The sequence below is a fragment of the Gossypium arboreum genome, chromosome 4, assembly GCF_025698485.1.
Source record: "Gossypium arboreum isolate Shixiya-1 chromosome 4, ASM2569848v2, whole genome shotgun sequence".
NCBI classification, from domain to species: domain Eukaryota; kingdom Viridiplantae; phylum Streptophyta; class Magnoliopsida; order Malvales; family Malvaceae; genus Gossypium; species Gossypium arboreum.
In genome coordinates, this window is record NC_069073.1 from 15,288,251 (window position 1) to 15,307,243 (window position 18,993).

An 18,993-nucleotide genomic window follows, 5' to 3' on the forward strand; every position below is an offset into this window, starting at 1 on the left:
TTTATGAGTTTTACATGAGTCAACCTTTCTAAGGTAGTCTATAAAAACTTTGAAGTAGGTAATGTCCAGAAATTAAGCCTAACACTATATTTGGATTTATAATTGTAAAGTAAAAGAAAAGAAAAGAAGATTAAAGGAAGGAAGTGATTAAATATTATTTTGGTTGGATAGTTAAAATTAGTAAGAGGAAGGAAAGTAAATGATTTTTTAAAATATTTAATTTCTAAAAATTAAGAAGAGTGAAAAGCTATTTTACATCTTAAAAAATATTTTTACTTTCCTTTTCCTAGCTCTACTCTAATTTGGAGTAAATAAAATTAGACATTTTGAGGCAAAGCGAATTTTAGATTACAATTTTATTATTACTTGTAGATTACACTTTGACAAATTTTGATTAGTCAAATTTTGGTTTTATTTCCATTTAATTTTATAAAAATAATTATAAAAGTATTTCCTTGAAAATATTTATACTTATTGTAAAACTCATACTTAAATTGGTATTATAGGTTAATTAGGTAACGATTTAGGATGTGTTTGATGAATCATCGAAAATAAAAATTTCAATCTTTAATATTTTAGATGTGTTTGACAATTATTTTAATTTTTTAATATAAAATTCTTAATTAAAAAATTGTTGAATAAGATAAGCATTTAATTTTAATAAAATTAAAATAAATTATTATTTTTTGAAATGAGATATTAAAAAGTAACATATGTATCTTTCATCCAAAATAATATAAAATATTAAAATTAAAAATAAATAATTTTTTAAAATCAACATTTACTTTTATCAAACAACATAATTATATTTTTCTTTAATAACAACTAATATTATTACGATAGTACTTTAATCTTTTAATAATTTTATATAACTTTTAAATAAAACAACTAAAAACAAGTTTAATAAATTTTGTACCTATATAAATTCTTTATCACTTCACCTATAATTATTTTTAATAAAATTTTAAAACCATCATTTAATATTTTTAAACAATAAAACGAATTTCCAAATAGATCCGAATTCGTTCTATAATTCTATGGATATCTCTAACTTTTACCATCCTATTTTGGAATTTATTCCATTTATTATTTTTTAAAAATTCCTACAAACGTATGGCTATATCCATTTTGGAGTTCTAATCAGAGAAAATTAGTTAAATAATAAGCATTTTTATTATAAAAAGAAAAATAGTATAAATATCAATTAAAAAGAAATCTCAAAATTTGGAGAAATGCGTAGCTGAAATAGCATGCCAATTTTAGAAAGTGAAATGCTTCCCATTCTTTTTTCTCTTTATTTATATGGTTAGATGTAATAATTATTTTAATTTATATTAAGAAAGTAAAATATAAAAGATATATATCAAATTAGTCCTAACATTTACTCATTTTTATCACTTTTGACCTTCACCTTTAAAAATTTAGTTAAATTGTTTTGTTTTTGAAGTAAAATTTCATTAAACTATTAAAAATTTAATCATATTCTAAGTATGGTTAATTTTAAAGTTTAACTATTATATTTCTAATTATGAAAATAAAAATAAAAGTCGATCTTCACTGTCCTTTTTCTATAATTTTCTTTTATAACACTTTCGTCACTAAAAGTTCAGATAGTACATTTTTATCCATGACCCGTTACCGAAACCACCCAGAAACATCGCCTACAATTTCCGTTACGGCGCCAAAAACTACTTCCAAAATTGAATCTAATACCTAATCTGGAATCAGCCCAGTACTTTGCCTTCATTTATTTTCTTGCCTTTGTATAAATACCGCTCTATTTCCTTCCTTTCTCCCAAACAACTCCCCGCTTCCACCTCAGCTTCCGTCGGGAGAAAACCGTTGCTAAAAAAACAAATAAACCAAGCAAGCCAAACTCGTCTGGTTCCACTTGTTTTCCTGCCCTTTCAATATATATTTGCCTCGAACCGGGCTCGAGTTTCTGGTTCGAACTCAACTCGGGTTTTGGATCTCGTAATCCTTAAAGGTAATTGCCCAGTTCTGGTATTTTCGAGCTCTAGTTAATAGTCTAGCTTGAATGTTTAATTTCAGCTGACAATGGGATTTCCGCTCGGTGTTTAATTTTTTTTGCGCCATTTCTTTGTTTCAATTCTGTTGAATTTTGAGGTTTAATTTGATTTGCAATGTTATTCTTCTTAGGTCTGGCATTTTGCATGGTTAATCATGCATAAAATCTCTTCAGGAACGAAAGAAGAAATAGGAATTTTAGTTAATTTACTTAGTATCGCTCTTGTTTTAGCTAAAAAATTTTAAGTTAATTAGTTTTTCGTAATCCTGATTTTAATGTCGATTATGGATTCAATCAAAGCTTTCGTTTTTTTCCCTGCGTTCGTTGTTAAATAATTGGCAAAGGTCAAGACTTTGCGTGTCCGCATATCTGACTTAGCTGACTATGTCTGTTTTCTAGGCTTACATTTTGATAAACTTACTTGGAATTATCAATAAAATTGCTTATAGTCGGAAAATTGTGTTTATTTGATCTTTCTAGGTGTGATTTTTTTGGTGATTTCCTGTATTTCACGGCTCCATTGTAGAGCGAAAGCAAGACGGGATTCATTACTTGAAAAAAGAATTATACTCTGTTAAACGAGATATGGGGTTGTTCAATCTTTTAAAGTTATCTGATATAATTATAGGATGCATGTTATCCCTGTTACTATATGCGTTGGACAGGAATATTTTTGAGAAAGAAGAAAAGTCCGGGTAACCTAGGGGTTACATTGCAGCTAGCTCTTGTTTTAGGTTCCATGTAATAGATTTATTGGTCTCATGAAAGATAGCAGCCTCTGGTATAGCTGAAATTTGTGTCACAAAATCAGATAAACCATTTCTGGATGGATTTTCAGTAGTGTTTTTTAGGTTCTAGCATTATGTTTTTGCCTTATAGCTCTTGTTTGGATGTTTTGTGTTTCCCAATTTGCTTTCTTTAAGTTTGTCTGGTTTTCTTCTCCTTCACTGTAGTAAAATCATTTCAGTTTGGAATTCATGTTTACCTGTTATGATTTGCTCGTTTCTGTGATTGTTATTATTGATCTACGAATGTCAATGCGGAGTTCTGCATAGGTCAATCTCTTGTTTCTTTGTCATCTTTATGTAGAAGAATTTATGGGATTTATTTTCTGAATCATATAAGTTGCTTTCTGGAATTTGATTTCTGATTAAGATATGGACTCTAGTATCTACAGGCAAATCGGAACGTGTATCACAATGAAAGCACTTATTCTTGTTGGAGGATTTGGAACACGGTTGAGGCCTTTGACCCTCAGTATTCCTAAGCCACTTGTTGAATTTGCAAACAAACCCATGATCCTGCATCAGGTATGTTTCTGCATTATGGCCTTTGTTTTTCTGAAACTTGGAAGCATTGCTTTTCAGTTTAGCGGCTATTCTTTCTCAAGATAAGCTTGTTGATTTTACAGAATGATGCATTTTTTTATATTTGCCGATCGAGGCTCTCAAGGCTGTTGGTGTAACTGAAGTTGTTTTGGCTATTAACTACCAACCTGAGGTATGTGAGGTGTTTCAAAGCATAAGATATGTAAAACTAATACATTGGCCAGCAAGGTTAATGGCTATGTGTTCATGGGCTGACCAGTGGACACTTGATTTTTCAGGTGATGTTGAACTTCTTGAAGGAGTTTGAAGCTAAACTTGGGATCACAATCTCATGCTCTCAAGAGACAGAGCCACTCGGGACAGCTGGTCCTCTTGGTTTGGCTAGGGATAAGCTCATTGATGGTTCCGGTGAGCCATTTTTTGTCCTTAACAGTGATGTTATCAGTGAGTACCCTTTCAAAGAAATGATTGAATTCCACAAAGCACATGGCGGGGAAGTTTCCATTGTGGTAACCAAGGTGATAATTCAGTTCTAAATTTTATCTTCATTTTCAATTTCAATTTTTATATTCACAGAGATCGCAATACTTAAATAATAATCAACTAGGTGGATGAGCCTTCAAAATACGGTGTTATGGTTATGGAGGAAACAACAGGGAAAGTGGACAAATTTGTGGAAAAACTGAAACTGTTTGTTGGAAACAAAATTAATGCTGGAATTTATCTTCTGAACCCATCTGTTCTTGATAGAATTGAATTGAGACCTACCTCCATTGAGAAGGAGATCTTCCCGAAGATTGCAGCAGAGAAAAAACTATATGCAATTGTCCTACCCGGGTTTTGGATGGACATTGGTCAGCCAAAGGATTACATTGCTGGACTCAGGCTTTATCTAGACTCCCTGCGAAAAAAATCTTCAACTAAGTTAGCCACCGGTCACCACATAGTGGGAAATGTTTTAGTTCATGAGAGTGCTAAAATCGGGGAAGGATGTTTGATTGGACCAGATGTAGTTGTTGGTCCAGGATGTGTGGTCGAGGCTGGAGTCAGACTCTCTTGCTGCACCGTGATGCGTGGAGTTCGCATCAAGAAGCACGCTTGCATATCAAGCAGCATCATTGGATGGCACTCCACTGTCGGCCAATGGGCTCGAGTAGAGAACATGACTATACTTGGAGAAGATGTGCATGTATGTGATGAAATATATGGCAACGGTGGCGTCATTTTGCCTCACAAAGAGATCAAATCCAGCATTTTGAAGCCTGAGATTGTCATGTGACACAGTTCAATTTTCCAGATAATGCTTTTGTTCTTTCAGTTTTCTTTTCTTTTGCCATCCTAGACAGTTCTCCAAGTCTGAGTGATGTGTGTTTAGACGGTTCAGGGGTCATTTTTTCTGTTGTTTGATCATTTATGTGAAATATGTAATTTTGGTGTATGTTTATACAAATAAATTACCAGTTGGTTTATCGAATAAAGAAAGGTTTGTAGATCTTGGAATCAACCAAGTTAAATTCAAGAATGATTCTTTAATTTATTGTTGTCGGAAAATGTTCTTTTTAATTTTTATATTTTACTTGAACATTTTAGATGAATCGTTTTCTTCAAGCGAACTCGAACTAAACTTGAAATTTTATTTTTTCGAACTCCATTAGAGCTCAATTCGAGAAAAGTTAAAACTCATTAGACTAACTAATTTATCTAATAAAAGATTGTCGCAGGGGTTCCAAGTTGACCTGAAGGGGACAAGGAATGGTCAAATCTTCAAATGGTACCCTGTTATTAGGAAACCTGTATACGGATGGGGCGGTGCGTTCCTGTTCGGGCCTTAGTGACTGCTAGTGGCTTGCTTTGCAGTGCAGATGGAAATTGGGTGCATAGGTTCATGCTAAATATCGGACGTACGGACAGCCTTCAAGCGGAGGTTTTTTTTTTTGGGGGGGGGGGGTTCAAGATGATTTGCGGTTAGCCAAGGAGTTCAGGGTAGGTCGTTTGATTATTGAGTTAGACGAGTTATGGGTAGTTTAGCTGCTGTCTCGATCTTATGAGTATCAGCATCTATTAAATATGTATATTGGTGATTGCTTGGGCTTGATACGAGAGGGATGGGTGATGGAGGTTCGGCATATTTTCCGGGAAGGTAACCATTATGCTGATCATCTCGCTAACTTGGCGCATGAAGGCACGGATGGGCTCCTCCGTTTGCCTAATCCGCCTGACAGTCTTCTCCCTTCACTGCATGCTGACGCCCTTAGGCATGGGAAGCTTAGATTTTAGTCTTGCTGTGTTTCTGCTTCTTTTGTAGAAAAAAAAGAAGAGTAAACTGCCTGGTGGTCAGCAAACTTTTGGTAGGTTTTAATTTGATCACTTAATTTTAAGAACTTTCAATTTCATCACCAATGCTTTTAAAATTTAAAATTTTAGCGATCGGGGCTTAAATACTTAACGGAAAGTTTACCGAAATTTTTTATTAGCCTAATGATAAATTAAAATTTTAATTTTTATACATTTTATCAATTTAACTTTAAATTTAAAATTTTAATAAATTTAACCTTCAACTCTTATAAAATTTATCATTTAATTTTAATTCTAAAAAGTTATTATATTTAAAAAAAAAATCGATTTAATTCTAAAAGACTCTTATAAGAAATCAGTGACAAGTTGTTCCAATTTGGCTTCTTCAGTGTGAGATGATGGTATATTTTTATAAACAAGCCAAAAGTGGAACAATCAAACCCTTCAAGGGAAATTGAAACACCTGTGCAGATAGTTTCACAGGCATAAGGAAATCGGAGAAAAAAAACCCAGCAAGAAATAAGTCAAAAAGAACTAAATTAACCAACGGAACTATCAATCGAAGTAGCGAAAAACAATATCTAAAAGAAGCAACTATCCAAATTACAGGGGAAACCCATTAAAAAAAAAAACACACAGTTCAGACTCTTGCTTCTCCATAATTAACTAGGCCTGGTTGGGTAAGGAAAACGTTTGGGCGCATAGGTCTTTTCCATATTTTTTTCTTATTTTTACCTTTGGGGTTTTCTTCTCTTCATTCCAGTGCAAAAATTGAATAACTTTCAAAGCAAAGCACAAAATTGCAGAGACAGAACAGGAAAAAAAAACAATTAAAAAGAAAGGAGAGAAGCTGAGAGGGAAGCAATTCACCGATTTGCTAGTAGAGAGAATACAGGATCATTGTTGTGCAAATTACAGAAGTTTGTGAAATTTTGTAAATATTGAGGGCTAAATGGCTAGATTTAGGATCAAATTGATAAAATATATAAATATTGGAGGATTAAATTTATTATTAGACCAATAAAAAAATACCCACATCAAGTATTTAGCAGGGTGACAAAAATTTTAAAATTTAAAAACATTGATGACAAAATTGAAAGTTTTTTAAGTGGGGTGATCAAAATAGAACATACCTAAAAGTTGGATAATCACCTATCTAATTTATCCAAAAAGAAATTACATCAAAGTTACTTCATGTCCAACAATTGAGGTTTCATTGATTTAAAAATGTATGGTTTTCTTATTAAGATTTGCTGTTTCGGTTAACATAAATTCTAACCTTTAAATAAATATATATATATAACTAATTTAGTTTTATGCAACCTTTTATTTTTATATTTAGATTTTGACACATACACAATAACATGAATAATAAATAAATTTAAATATTAAAAAATATAAATATAAAATTAAGGTTGGTTGAAATTGAATTAAATTTATGAGGTTTGTAATTTTAATAATTTATTTAATTAAAATAGTAATAGACACATGCTTTTTACCCATAAAACTATATTTCTTTGAAAAATATCTAACAATAGTTTCAATAGAATAAATAATCTATCTAGATGCTAAAAATAACAATGTTTTCGAATAAACATAAGTAATCAAATGAAATAAACGACTCGTTAAGATCCCATGCCTAAAGCTAACATCATATAACCAGTTGAGACATTGTAGAATACGCTAAACCCGAGTGAATAAAGTTAGATTTAGAGATTTTATGGGCAAGTGCCCAATCCCAGACCAAATTAGGCCCAACAGGGGAAGCTTTTGAATATAGCCCATCAGTACCTCAACATGAATGCTGCCTTTAAAACAACCTAAAACCCTCTCCACCGTTCCTAAAACCCTAGCAAACTTTCTCCCCCATGGCTTTCACTTCCATTCTCCGGAAAACAGCTAACTCCTTAGCTCCACTCGCGATTCGACTCACCCGAGTCCAGAGAAGCTACCACACTTGCATCTTCACGGCCTTGAACCATGGCCTCCAGTCTCAGCATCCTACTGTGAACCGTTTTTACCCAAACACCCTGCATTTCTCAACGGCTGTTGATTCTCAAAAATCCGCTTCTGATGAGTCTCTTCTCCGAGTTATTGAGTCTGAGATTCAGTGTGCCGAGGAGAGTGATGAATATGATCAGGTGAGTAATTAATTAGTTTTTCTTTTCCCCATTTTCTTTTATCATTTAGGGTTTATACGAAAGTAAGTGGAAAAATAGAACTTGGATTTTGGGTGTTTTGCAATCCAAATCGTGTCAACTGAAGACTTGTAGGGATTGAATTCAAGAGCTGTCTTGGAACATGGTAACACTCATTGTAGAACTTATATCCGACCCGAGAAACATAATTAGATGCTGCTTTTAGTTGTTTACAATATGGTTATTGAAAGAATTTGTGGGGAAAAAAAACAGAACAATCGCTTAATAGCCAGTATTGATGTTAAGTTTTCAAGCTGAAATCGATGCTTTATTTTGAATTGTTTTTTAATCATTTAAAAAAAATTGTTTCTTCACAGGCTGAAGGAACCCCAAGTGAATTCCCTTTCAAAATCGAAGACACTCCTGGGCTTCAAACCATAACATTGACACGAGAGTATGATGGTGAACTCATCAAAGTTAATGTTCACATGCCTGATCTTGTCACTGGTCAAGGCGAAGCGGATGATGACGATGATGATGACACTGAAAAGCCTAGTAAATCAAATGTCCCATTGGTTGTTAATGTCTCAAAAAAAGGCGGTCCGAGTTTAGAGTTCAACTGTACCGCTTACCCTGATGAGATTACCATAGATAGTTTGTCCGTTCGAAATCCCAACTCCGAGGATGAACTCGCCTATGAAGGCCCAGATTTCTAGTAAGCCTATTCAATACATTGTGAAATTGGAATATTGATTTGCATGGAATGCGATTACTAATGTTCTTGTTTTGCAGTGATTTGGATGAGAACCTGCAGAAGGCTTTTCACAAGTATTTGGAGATCCGAGGAATCAAACCGAGCACCACAAATTACTTGCACGAGTACATGATTAATAAGGATGGCCGGGAGTATATTCTGTGGTTGAAGAACCTCAAGAAGTTCATTGAAGAATGAGTAGTTTATGAAAAATGGTAAGGTCAAACTAGCACCGTTCCGAGTTGTTGTATGAACTAAGATACGAGTAGTTTTATCTATTTTTAAAGAGATTAGGTCGTCTTTTTGGGTTAGAATTCGGTCCATTTCCGGTACACATTCTTCATTATCATTCACATGGTGAAGAATCCATCCATTAAATTATATTTGTGAGTGAATAGTGAAAATATGTATTGGAGGGTTGGGAGGGGAGATAAAAAAAATAAACTATAGACTTGTTTTTATTTGATTTCTAGCCATCTCAAAGTCATTGTTATCATTTATGTGATTTAAACATATTCACCCCATCAGGAAAAGGATTTTATCAACAAAAGTAGAGTTCAGAGAACTATGTTTTCTTTTGTTCAAAGTAGAGATTATATCAAAACCTCTCTTTTTTTCATTTTCTTCTTTTTTAAGTTTCACAACTTTCTTAGTAACCAAAAACTCCTCCATTAAAATCATCATAAAACCCATTGAAAATCTAATTTTTTTTATAAAAAAAAAGAAAAAAAAAAGGCTTTGAAACCAAAGTAACCCATATCAATCTTACTTAACTCATAAAAATTGAACCAATGCTTGAAGAGGGAAGGAACAGAAAAAACTGAACCTTGACGACGACACGCTTGAGGTCTGGTCCTTTCCAAAAGCTTTACGATAGTACACATCCACCATTTCCCTCTAACTTAGAGCTGGTAGCTCAAACAAAAAATTTTAACATTTTTGGTAGAAAATTGAGTATTAATATAAAGTTTAAAAATGTTGGATAAGTTTTTAAAATTTTGATGTGTTTTTGAAGCTCAAGGTAAAGTTCCGTGTCGCAGTAGCTGTTCAACGACTCGTTTCTTCACTTTCCGTATTACCAGCATTAAGATATTTGGTAGGACATAAAGCTTAATTCTTTGTAATAAAAAAAATAAGTTAATATTTAGTAACCGAATTTAAAACTTATCATGTGTCAAATATATATTTATATATATATATATATTTATTTATTTGGCCATAGTCAAATAGGTTAATATTTAGTAACCGAATTTAAAACACCTTTGCTAGAGGTGTTTATCCGGTAAAAACGTTCAGTTAAGCTTGTTTCTAGTAAAAAAACTAGTTCAATTACTTTATTTTAATTTTAATATTTATACTCCATCTTAAGTTCAAATTCTGTTTTTTGCAATACGAAGTTAGAATCAAAAGATGAAAGCTGAATAAGGGTATCTCATTTGCAAATGAGATATACATCCTACTTACCTAGTAACTGTAAACCCAAAGATAGTTTAGGGTTTAAAGAGAACCTATTTTTTAATACAAAAGTCTGCTTTTAGATGTGAAGTAACAATTACAGACTGGCAAAAAGACCATGAAAACCTGTATATACACAGAAGGAAAACTTGCAGGGTTTAAACATATTTGCATTCACATTTGCTTCTAGTTTCTCTCATTTTGTTGGTCTATTAAAAGTTGTAGGCCAACAGCACCAAGTCAATTCGATTAACCCACTCCAAAAAAACGCAATTAGTAGCGCGTTGCTGCACCTCATCAAAAACATCTCTACTCCTATGACACACATCCGTTGCGTGTTTCAAATTTACCACTAAACTACAAGGAATCCAAAAACATACACAAGCTTTTCTTCAAGAGGCCTTTTTTGCTCAAACTGTTCTTCTTTTTCACATTTCCCAGGAGCAGAGTAAAACACAGCAGAGTTTGGATTTTAGGTGCTCAGATAGCCCGCATAGGATGACTTTGTAAGGTTTATGGAAAGAACCAAGCCTTGATAAAGATTGCAAGGGCCATTTGCAGCAAGAACGCAGCAATCATCATCATTCTAAGATCATTACTGCCACCAATATAGGATGTTAAATTCAAGGTAACAAAGCATGATGAGGCTGTACCGGCAATAAGTATGATGATCCATCGGAGAATCTCAACTGGAATAAGCAGTAGAAACTGCAAATATGCCATATACTACAACTCAGTTGATTGTAAATAAACAATGAATAACTAAAAAATTGAAATTTTTGGACTTGAATAAAATTTAAAACCAGGATCATTTTCTTCCTTTAAAGAGAAAAACTTACTGCAGTTGGAATGAAAATGGAAAGTGAATAACCCCACATGCACAAAAATCGTACAAGGCTAGCATTTGAACCCAGATATCGAAGCAAGAAGTAAAATGCCACTGGCACCACGAGTGAATAACCATAGATTCCACAAGCTGCTGCATTTACATAGCCAACATCAAAGCTCCAAGAAGTAGTTCGATCAGTGCGCTTTTGAATAAGGTATGTGGCACAGTTTCCAAAGGCCGCAAGCATAAAGACCAATGTAGTTGTGATCCAGATAAGCCCATACCTAACAAATGGCAGAAATCAAGACCAATAAAATAATTTAACAGATAATCATGAACACTACTACTGCAGATTGTTACAGCTATGGTCAAGGTTTTTACACCATCAGATGTATGATTCACCACATCATAGTCGCAAGGAATTCGATTTTCCCAAGGAGAAAAAAATATGGATTATACAGAAAGCCATGAAATAAGGCAGGTCATCCATGATCTCTTTTTCAAACAGAAGAGTCTCTGCATTGAGACAAATAAGAAGCTACAAATACAAACTAATTATAAGATCCTAGTGTACTTCAACTTCCATAAAACCAATCAGATGGAAGGATTCTATCTCTTTTCTAGTTGTCTCCTGTTTTTTGTTTTCTTAATACATGACTTCTTTCCATCGATCTACTTGCAAAGATGACCATATATGCAAATAAGAGTACTATAGGTAATAATGCAATAAACATGCATTGATGTGTGTTGATAACTTCTTTATTGCTGCTGTCATTATTACATTTTGATAACGCCCACATGGCGTGCACTTGTCATTAATATCTTTCTTTTAGTGCTTCTCACAGTTTTCCCTACTAGGTGTAATTCATGTCGAAATGAAGAGCCAAATAACTAAACTTTTTAATTTACTAAATTTACGAACAAGATTAGTGAGTTCTGGTCCTGAATTCCAAAAAGCATGTTTCTTGAAGATGAAAGAATGCCTAGGCCAATGGATGCTTTTATTGCTTTCAATCCTACTTTTCATCCCAATTTATATTGACTACAGATAATACTCATATGACTTCCTATACTTCTAATACTCCTTCACACTTAATCTTCTCTTCCAGAGGATCACTTTTCATCCCAAGATGAGGCTTCAAAAGCAGTTTTTACATCCGCATAAAAGAGTAAGGGGAAAAGAGCGGCAGACTCACAGATCAGGGTTAGCGCCAATCTTGTTGAAAAAGTCTCCACCGGCAGGATAAAAGGAACTTATCAATCTGTTTACGACAACATCTGTATCTACATCAAAATACTGTGTGTATGATGAGATACTAAACACTCCCTTCCAGTTGTTTTGTGATTGTTGGTCAAATCCTTCTGCATATAATAGACAAAGGGATCGTTAAACTCTAAGGTGCCTCAGTAGCACTAAATAAAAGCGTTACATATTACCATCAGTGAGTGACATCTTAAGGCAGTACTTTAGCTGCTATAGCCTTTGAATTTTAGAACATGGAAGCAAAATCAGTAATCTACACTCTAAATCCCTTACTTTGAAGAGTCATACACAAAAAAATAAAATAAAAAAAGAAGAACTACTCCAGGAAAGTTCAAAAATATTAACAGAACCACGAAAAGGATATATGCATCAAATAAAGGATTTTAATTGGGTACCTCCCTTCTATGTAAAGAAATTTGTGATTACGAAAATAACAGTTAACTACTCCAGAATGCAAATACAAACATAACAGTTAGCGCTATAGTCTATTCTTTCAAAAATAAAAGGCATCGGAAGTTTCATTCTTCCTCACTAAATTACCTTAACTTTAAATAAGAAAACCACTCAATTCAACGCCAAATCTTCCATGTCTCAACTCTAGATATCATGATTATTGAAAGTTCCTCTCCCCAGTTATTTTCCATTTGGGAAATAATAAAACTAAACAATTCTCTTAAGACATTAGTTATTTCAAATATAGAGAAAAAATCAGAGATAAATTTAAGTTTTTTCTTATAGGGCAAGGAAATCAAATAAAAGATATATAAAGATTTTTTTTTAAAGGGAGGAAAAATCACGTTTCATAGTACGAAAAATGAAAGATTGATACATTTAACTAATTTTCTTTTTCTAGAAATAAAAAAGAATATATACCGGTCGGAGGTCCAAGAGTTTGATAACCTCGGCCACCACCTCCTCTTCTGCCATACGAGGCTTCACTTTCTTCATTAACAACAGCCTAGGATTCGAATAACAATTTTCAAATAATATTCTAAACTAATTTACATAAGAATGCCGATCTTGATAAATTAATTCAAAAGGAAGAAAAAAGAGAAAAAGAAAATTAAGAAGCTTACGGGAACTGAGCCGAGTAAATGACTAGTAGGACGATTCCAATACGAAGATTCATCCATTGAAAGTAAGAGATCGAACTAAGAGTTTAACAAAAAACAGATTTAGTTTTTCTTCTGGAAAGTGGAAATTAGTTAAAAGGAGAAAAGTTCCGATGAGTTTTCCTTGCCGTAGTTTAGAAGCAACGGAGACGACGAGGGAAAGAAATACTTTGACTAAACCGTCAACTACTTATAGCTCTAACTTTCTCGGGACGCGCCATTTATAAGCGCTGCGTTTCACGCGTTTCGTCGCCTTTTTAAATTTTCCAGCTACGTTCACATGATTAGTCTTTCACTTTTGGGTTATTGATGGGCCTACTTTTGGCTCCAGTTTTTTTACTTTAATTGACGGCTCATGTATTCATGGGATGGTTTGGGTTCAACCCATATGAATGAATACCTTATTTTTATTATTCTAACAATATTAAATAAAATTTTATTATTAAAATAGTATTTCCAATTCCTATCTTTCAAATAAAAATACTTGTATTCTATTAACTACTTTATTCATAAAATTCTTTTAAAAATTTTAAATTGAAAAATGTGCTCTTAAATGCCATTAAATCTATGTTCTCTTGATTGTTACAGTTAAACCGATGTTAACTAAATTATAACTCAATTAACTTATTTTCGCTTATGTTAAATGATTGAATGCATGCAATTAAAATTTATACAAAAATTAAATGCATAGGTATAATTTTTAATCTCCTTAATTGGAATTTACATTTTGAACAATGCCAATAATATTCAAACTCAAAATCATGGAGTTGAATTGATTTCTTTTGAAGTACTTAGATTTAATATCTTTAGAAGAACATGAATTACTTGAAATGACATATAAATTTGGACTTCTCTTTTTCTTCCAGATTCATTAGCAATAGGCCAGGCAATCGGATTTATACAACCAACATTGCTTTCTGGGGTCGCCCATGCAGCACCAACAATTAACTTGAGGGCTACATTCAAGGTGCAACAGACATGGTCCAAGGTTAATGTTCGCATTAAGCAATCTCTTACCTGTTTTTACACAAAATAAAATAAAATAAAATTAAAATGGTATTTAATATTTGATATATTCACAGCAAATTTTTTTATTTTACAAAAAATTTTAAAAATTATCACAAGTCTCTTTTATATATATATATATATATAAATATTTTACTATATTCTTATAGGAGACTTATCAATTTCTTGACTCTGTTTATGAAATTAAAACTCTACTGATAGTATATCAAAATTTTAAAATTACTATCTTTAATAAATTTAAAAATTAAGTATTAATTATTAATTATTAAAACATTTAGTTTATTCCTTAAAAGAAATATTTAGTTTATAAATTTACTTTTATATCATAATAATATATTCAAAATAATTTTGGATAAAACTTTAAAAAATAATTTTCTTTCTTAGTTAAAACATATAAATTTAAATAAATCTATCTAAATATATTTTATCCTATGTACTTATTAACTCCATTCAACAAACCATGATTTTCGAATTTTATATTAAATAAAAATTTATTTAATACTTAAACACTTAAAAAAATTAAATTACAACTTTTCTCCAATACATTATTAAATGCGCTGAAATTTTAAATAAATAATGGAAATGATTAATTTGGGACTTACCTTCTGCAACCAATACAGTGAAAGCCAAAGCAAATAAAACAAGAGCAAAATGAGCAGCCACGAACTTGAAATTTCTCATGATATAAAATATTAATAAAGAGTTTCGTTTTGAATCTAGGATTGCAACAACTCGAAAGATTGATAGGTTCATATAGGAATTCATTGTTAACAGCATCCCCTCAATTTCTGTATGTAAATATCGTGTGTTTAAAAATATAGTTGTGTTATTATAATAATTTGTAGGTTGTAAGTTTAAGTGTTATCAATTTCATAATAACTTTAGAGATTATAGTTTAAAAATTTTATAAAAAAATATTATATAATAACATAAGAATTGGGGATGATTTATTATTATGGTTCACACATGTGTAGTGCGGAGAGCCATTGAAGTTGGTGGTTTTTGGGGGTCTCATTCAAATAGATTTTTGAGAGAAATTAAGTAAAGTATTGTCACGTATCCTTTTTCTCTTGTGATGGAGAGAGATTTTATAAAGGAAGAATTTTGGTATGGATCCCAATAAAGTAATATTTGGTGATTACGAGTTTGAGTGCTTCATTAGAATGTGATGGGTTTATTCACATTCTAATGAAGCTTTGATGTCCATACAACCACCTTATATATTAGCATATCATTTTAGTGGGACTCACATAAAAACTCTTTATAAAAGTTCTCTCTATCAAAAAAAAAAAAAAGGAGGTTCCAAGATATATGCCAAAGCATTCCTAATCTCTCCAAGCTCACGAGACCCCTCAAAATCACTAACTTAAGTGGCTTTTCACACCAAATGTGGTATGAACCACCATTACAAATACTCTCAAGTTTTGTGTAATAATAGTTGGCGTCATATGTGGGAACTAAGTAAAAGATCATGTCTCTTCTATGAGTAAGAATCCATGGCTTAATTCCCTCAAGCTCTTTTATCTTTCTTTATTTATGCATCTCTTGAAGCTTTTAGTAGTGTGGGGTCTTTTGAAGTTGTTGTCTAATTTGGGTTTCTTGAAGCTTTTAACTTATGGTGGCAATGCAGATATTTCCTTCAAATACATAAAAAAAGTACTTCTTATACTCCCAAGAGAGGGTTAACATGGGGCTAATAGGAAGCCTTTTTCCAACACCCAAGGGTTACTCGGTTGCATACTATGGGGCCCTTCACCAGCATGCTAGGGGAGCCATTTGCTAGCACACCAAAAGGGCTACTCCAGTACACATAGGCAGGTCCTATGTTAGCACACTAGGGGATCCCTTGCTCGCACATTAGGAAGCCCTTGGTTGGAGGAGGCCCTTCATTTAAAAGGGAACTCTCATGGCTAGGAAGGGATAAGCACTAACTATGACATTTGTATATACGTTCAAGTTTGAAAAAAAAAAAAAAATTCAAAAACCACTACTCTAAAACTCTCAAAATTTATATAAGATAATTACTCTTATAGTTAAAAACTTATTATGAGAAATAACTTTTACGAATTCCTATTTTAGTACTTTATTAACATTTTTACAATATTGAAATATAAAAACAAATGTCCTAATTTTTAGTTAATTAAAGCTTTTGATTGTGTACACATTAAAAAAATAAAGCTTTTGATTGGGTTACAAGTCAAGTGTGATAAACTCAATTAAAGAAATAGACAAAAAACAAAATTTTATATCTATGTCTATCTATACTATATATAAAGTTTTTAATTGCATGGGTTCTGACCCAAGTGACACCAAAACTACAAGTGTCATGCCTCAAAATATAGGGGGTTAATTGAAATAAATAACTAAGAAGTTGAATAGGCTTGATGGTTAAATGGTTAGTGGATTCCTTACAGATTCTAGGTCCAAACCACTCTTCTCTCATTTCTTTTCTTTTTAATTTCAGCACACTAGGACAAAACCACACCAAAATAAATACTATTTGGAGTAGAAATTAAACAAGAAATAGACCTTGTCCTAATAGTAACACACTTGTTTTTGCCCCTTACATAACAATGTTTGAGCCACCCAAGTCCCTTTCATTTTATTTTCGACAGACTAGGGGAAATTACCATGCAACCCCTCAAGATTTGAAAACCTTAGCTATTTAGTCCAATTTTCTCAATTAGACAAGGATTTTTTTCTTTTTAAACCCCGATCAAAATTCTATTTCTCTCCCCATTTCTTCTCATCTTTTTTTTTTCTATTCTATTTTTACATCAAAATTTTTTCTTACCATTGTTGAAATTATTTTTGTTTCCCGAATTAAAATCTATTCCAAATTCAATTTGTTTTTCAACTGAATTCGTAATTTTCATTAGAAACATTCCTCATCTTTGCCAAGAATTGGTATGTAACACCCCGAACTCGGCCTAGACATTTTGGCCGAATCTGAAAGTGTTACGAAGAAGAGTTTTGAAATCAATCTTATTATGTTAAATTTCTTGTGTTTAATTGTTACTAAAAAGAATCCACATTATCAAACATTTTATTATTTTCGTTAAGGAAAACATTGTTAATTTGCTTTTCCAGAGAACTTATTTTGCAGCGGAAGTTTGATATAGTTAAAGTTGAAAATCGAGTTTATGTTTTCAGAAAAAATATTTGTTTGCTTAAAACCGTGGTTTTGCCAAACATTGCAGTATAAAAGTCAAAAACACATCCAAAACCAAAATTAAAACAAACAGTCCAGAGAGTTCCAAAATTACAAAAATCTCAAAAAATAATCCAAGTTTTTAAATAAAAACCATTGATCAAAACAATATTTGCAAGCTAGTGGTCACCGTTGAGATTCCGTCGTACTGACCAACCTATGTCTGGGGATTGCCTAAACAGAACAGTCAATAGATGTGAGTTTTCATAAACTCAATGTGTAACTCAACGAAAACATACATACATCAAATTCAGAATTTCAGTATATCATAACAGAAGCGAACATAAGTCCTTATCAAAATCATATTAGCAAATACATACAGATATGCAAAGTCTTACCCCCATCCTCTACATACCATCTGCGACCATCCCAATACACCACGTGGGGTATAAAACACACACCTAGCCCTACACATCACATAGTGTCTGAACGACACTTATCAGAATAATCTGCAGCTGTGCTCCTAAAATAACGACGAATTATCGCCTTATAGAACACTTCTTCCAACAAACAGAACGCACCCCATACACAGATACAAAATATAAATATATAGAATTAACATATTTAACATAACCCGCATGCTCGTATACAAATATCATACATGCTTATACAACACAATCAGACATACATATCAGTTTTCCTAAACTCAGATCAGTCAATTAAAATAACAGATCTTATGCATTAGGTTTTGTTTTGCCCTTAATAACCCTACAGAAGGCCCACAATCGATCGAAACGACACGTGGGACCCTAGGAAAAATTTAGAGGGCCCACATGCCTGTGTGGGTACACACACCCAAATTGGCTTTGCCCATGTGGCCCACAAAGCTTGGCCCATAGCCTACTCGCCCTTGTGGCCTACACGCCTAAATCAGCCTAGTCAGTGTGACCCATACGGCCATGCACTCGCCTGTCACATGGCCATGTGTCGCACACAGCCAGCCACACGGCTGGGCACATGCCAGTGTGGTGTTGATAGACCTTTTTTTTAGCTTTCATCAAACTTTAATTTTCCGTGTTTTCGTTACACACCTGGTTCGAATTTGCCGTGAACGCTCCCACGAGTTAACCAGAACCTAAAATTAACCAATAAATCATCGAATTAGTCACTTAAATCGATATTAAAACTAAAACAAAGTCGATCCGTTCAATCCATTATACAACTAAACCCTTACCTTCATTCGAACAATGGTAGTTCCACGCAACTAAGTCACCGATTTATAATTTAGTTGATCTGAATAGATGAGGATATTGCTGACGCATCGAATCATCAGGTTCCTATGTGGCTTCCTCAGTGCCATGATTCTGCCACAGAACCTTAACTAATGGAATAGACTTCCTCCTCAAAATCTTTACATCTTGATCCAAAATTTGAACCAGTTCCTCTTCAAATGTCAAATCCGGTCTAACTTCAATATCCTCAACAGAAACAACGTGAGATGGATCAGACCGGTACTGCCTTAACATAAAGACATAAAACATATCATAGATACGATTTAACCCCGAAGGTAGCTCTAACTGATAAGTAACCGGTCCGACATGTTTCAGAATTT

At 32.8% G+C, this 18,993-nt stretch overlaps 2 protein-coding genes and 1 pseudogene across 2 annotated transcripts; 2 read left to right on the top strand and 1 right to left on the bottom strand.

The window, feature by feature from the left end:
- Window positions 1-1,628: 1,628 nt before the first annotated feature.
- Window positions 1,629-4,879, top strand: LOC108458238 (probable mannose-1-phosphate guanylyltransferase 3; annotated as a pseudogene).
- Window positions 4,880-7,430: 2,551 nt separating this feature from the next.
- LOC108458060 (uncharacterized protein At2g39795, mitochondrial-like) lies at window positions 7,431-9,109 on the top strand. The gene is made up of 3 exons (XM_017757300.2): window positions 7,431-7,793; window positions 8,168-8,505; window positions 8,583-9,109. The coding sequence occupies exons 1-3, from the start codon at window positions 7,521-7,523 to the stop codon at window positions 8,740-8,742; spliced, it is 771 nt and encodes a 256-aa protein (XP_017612789.1). The 5' UTR covers window positions 7,431-7,520; the 3' UTR covers window positions 8,743-9,109.
- A 799-nt stretch (window positions 9,110-9,908) lies between these two features.
- On the bottom strand, window positions 9,909-13,436 carry LOC108458463 (uncharacterized). Its single transcript, XM_017757874.2, has 5 exons — window positions 13,169-13,436; window positions 12,966-13,050; window positions 12,025-12,190; window positions 10,839-11,112; window positions 9,909-10,707 (listed from the first exon to the last, which is right to left on the bottom strand). Exons 1-5 carry the CDS (start codon window positions 13,223-13,225, stop codon window positions 10,513-10,515), a joined length of 777 nt encoding a protein of 258 aa, XP_017613363.1. The 5' UTR covers window positions 13,226-13,436; the 3' UTR covers window positions 9,909-10,512.
- Window positions 13,437-18,993: the final 5,557 nt, after the last annotated feature.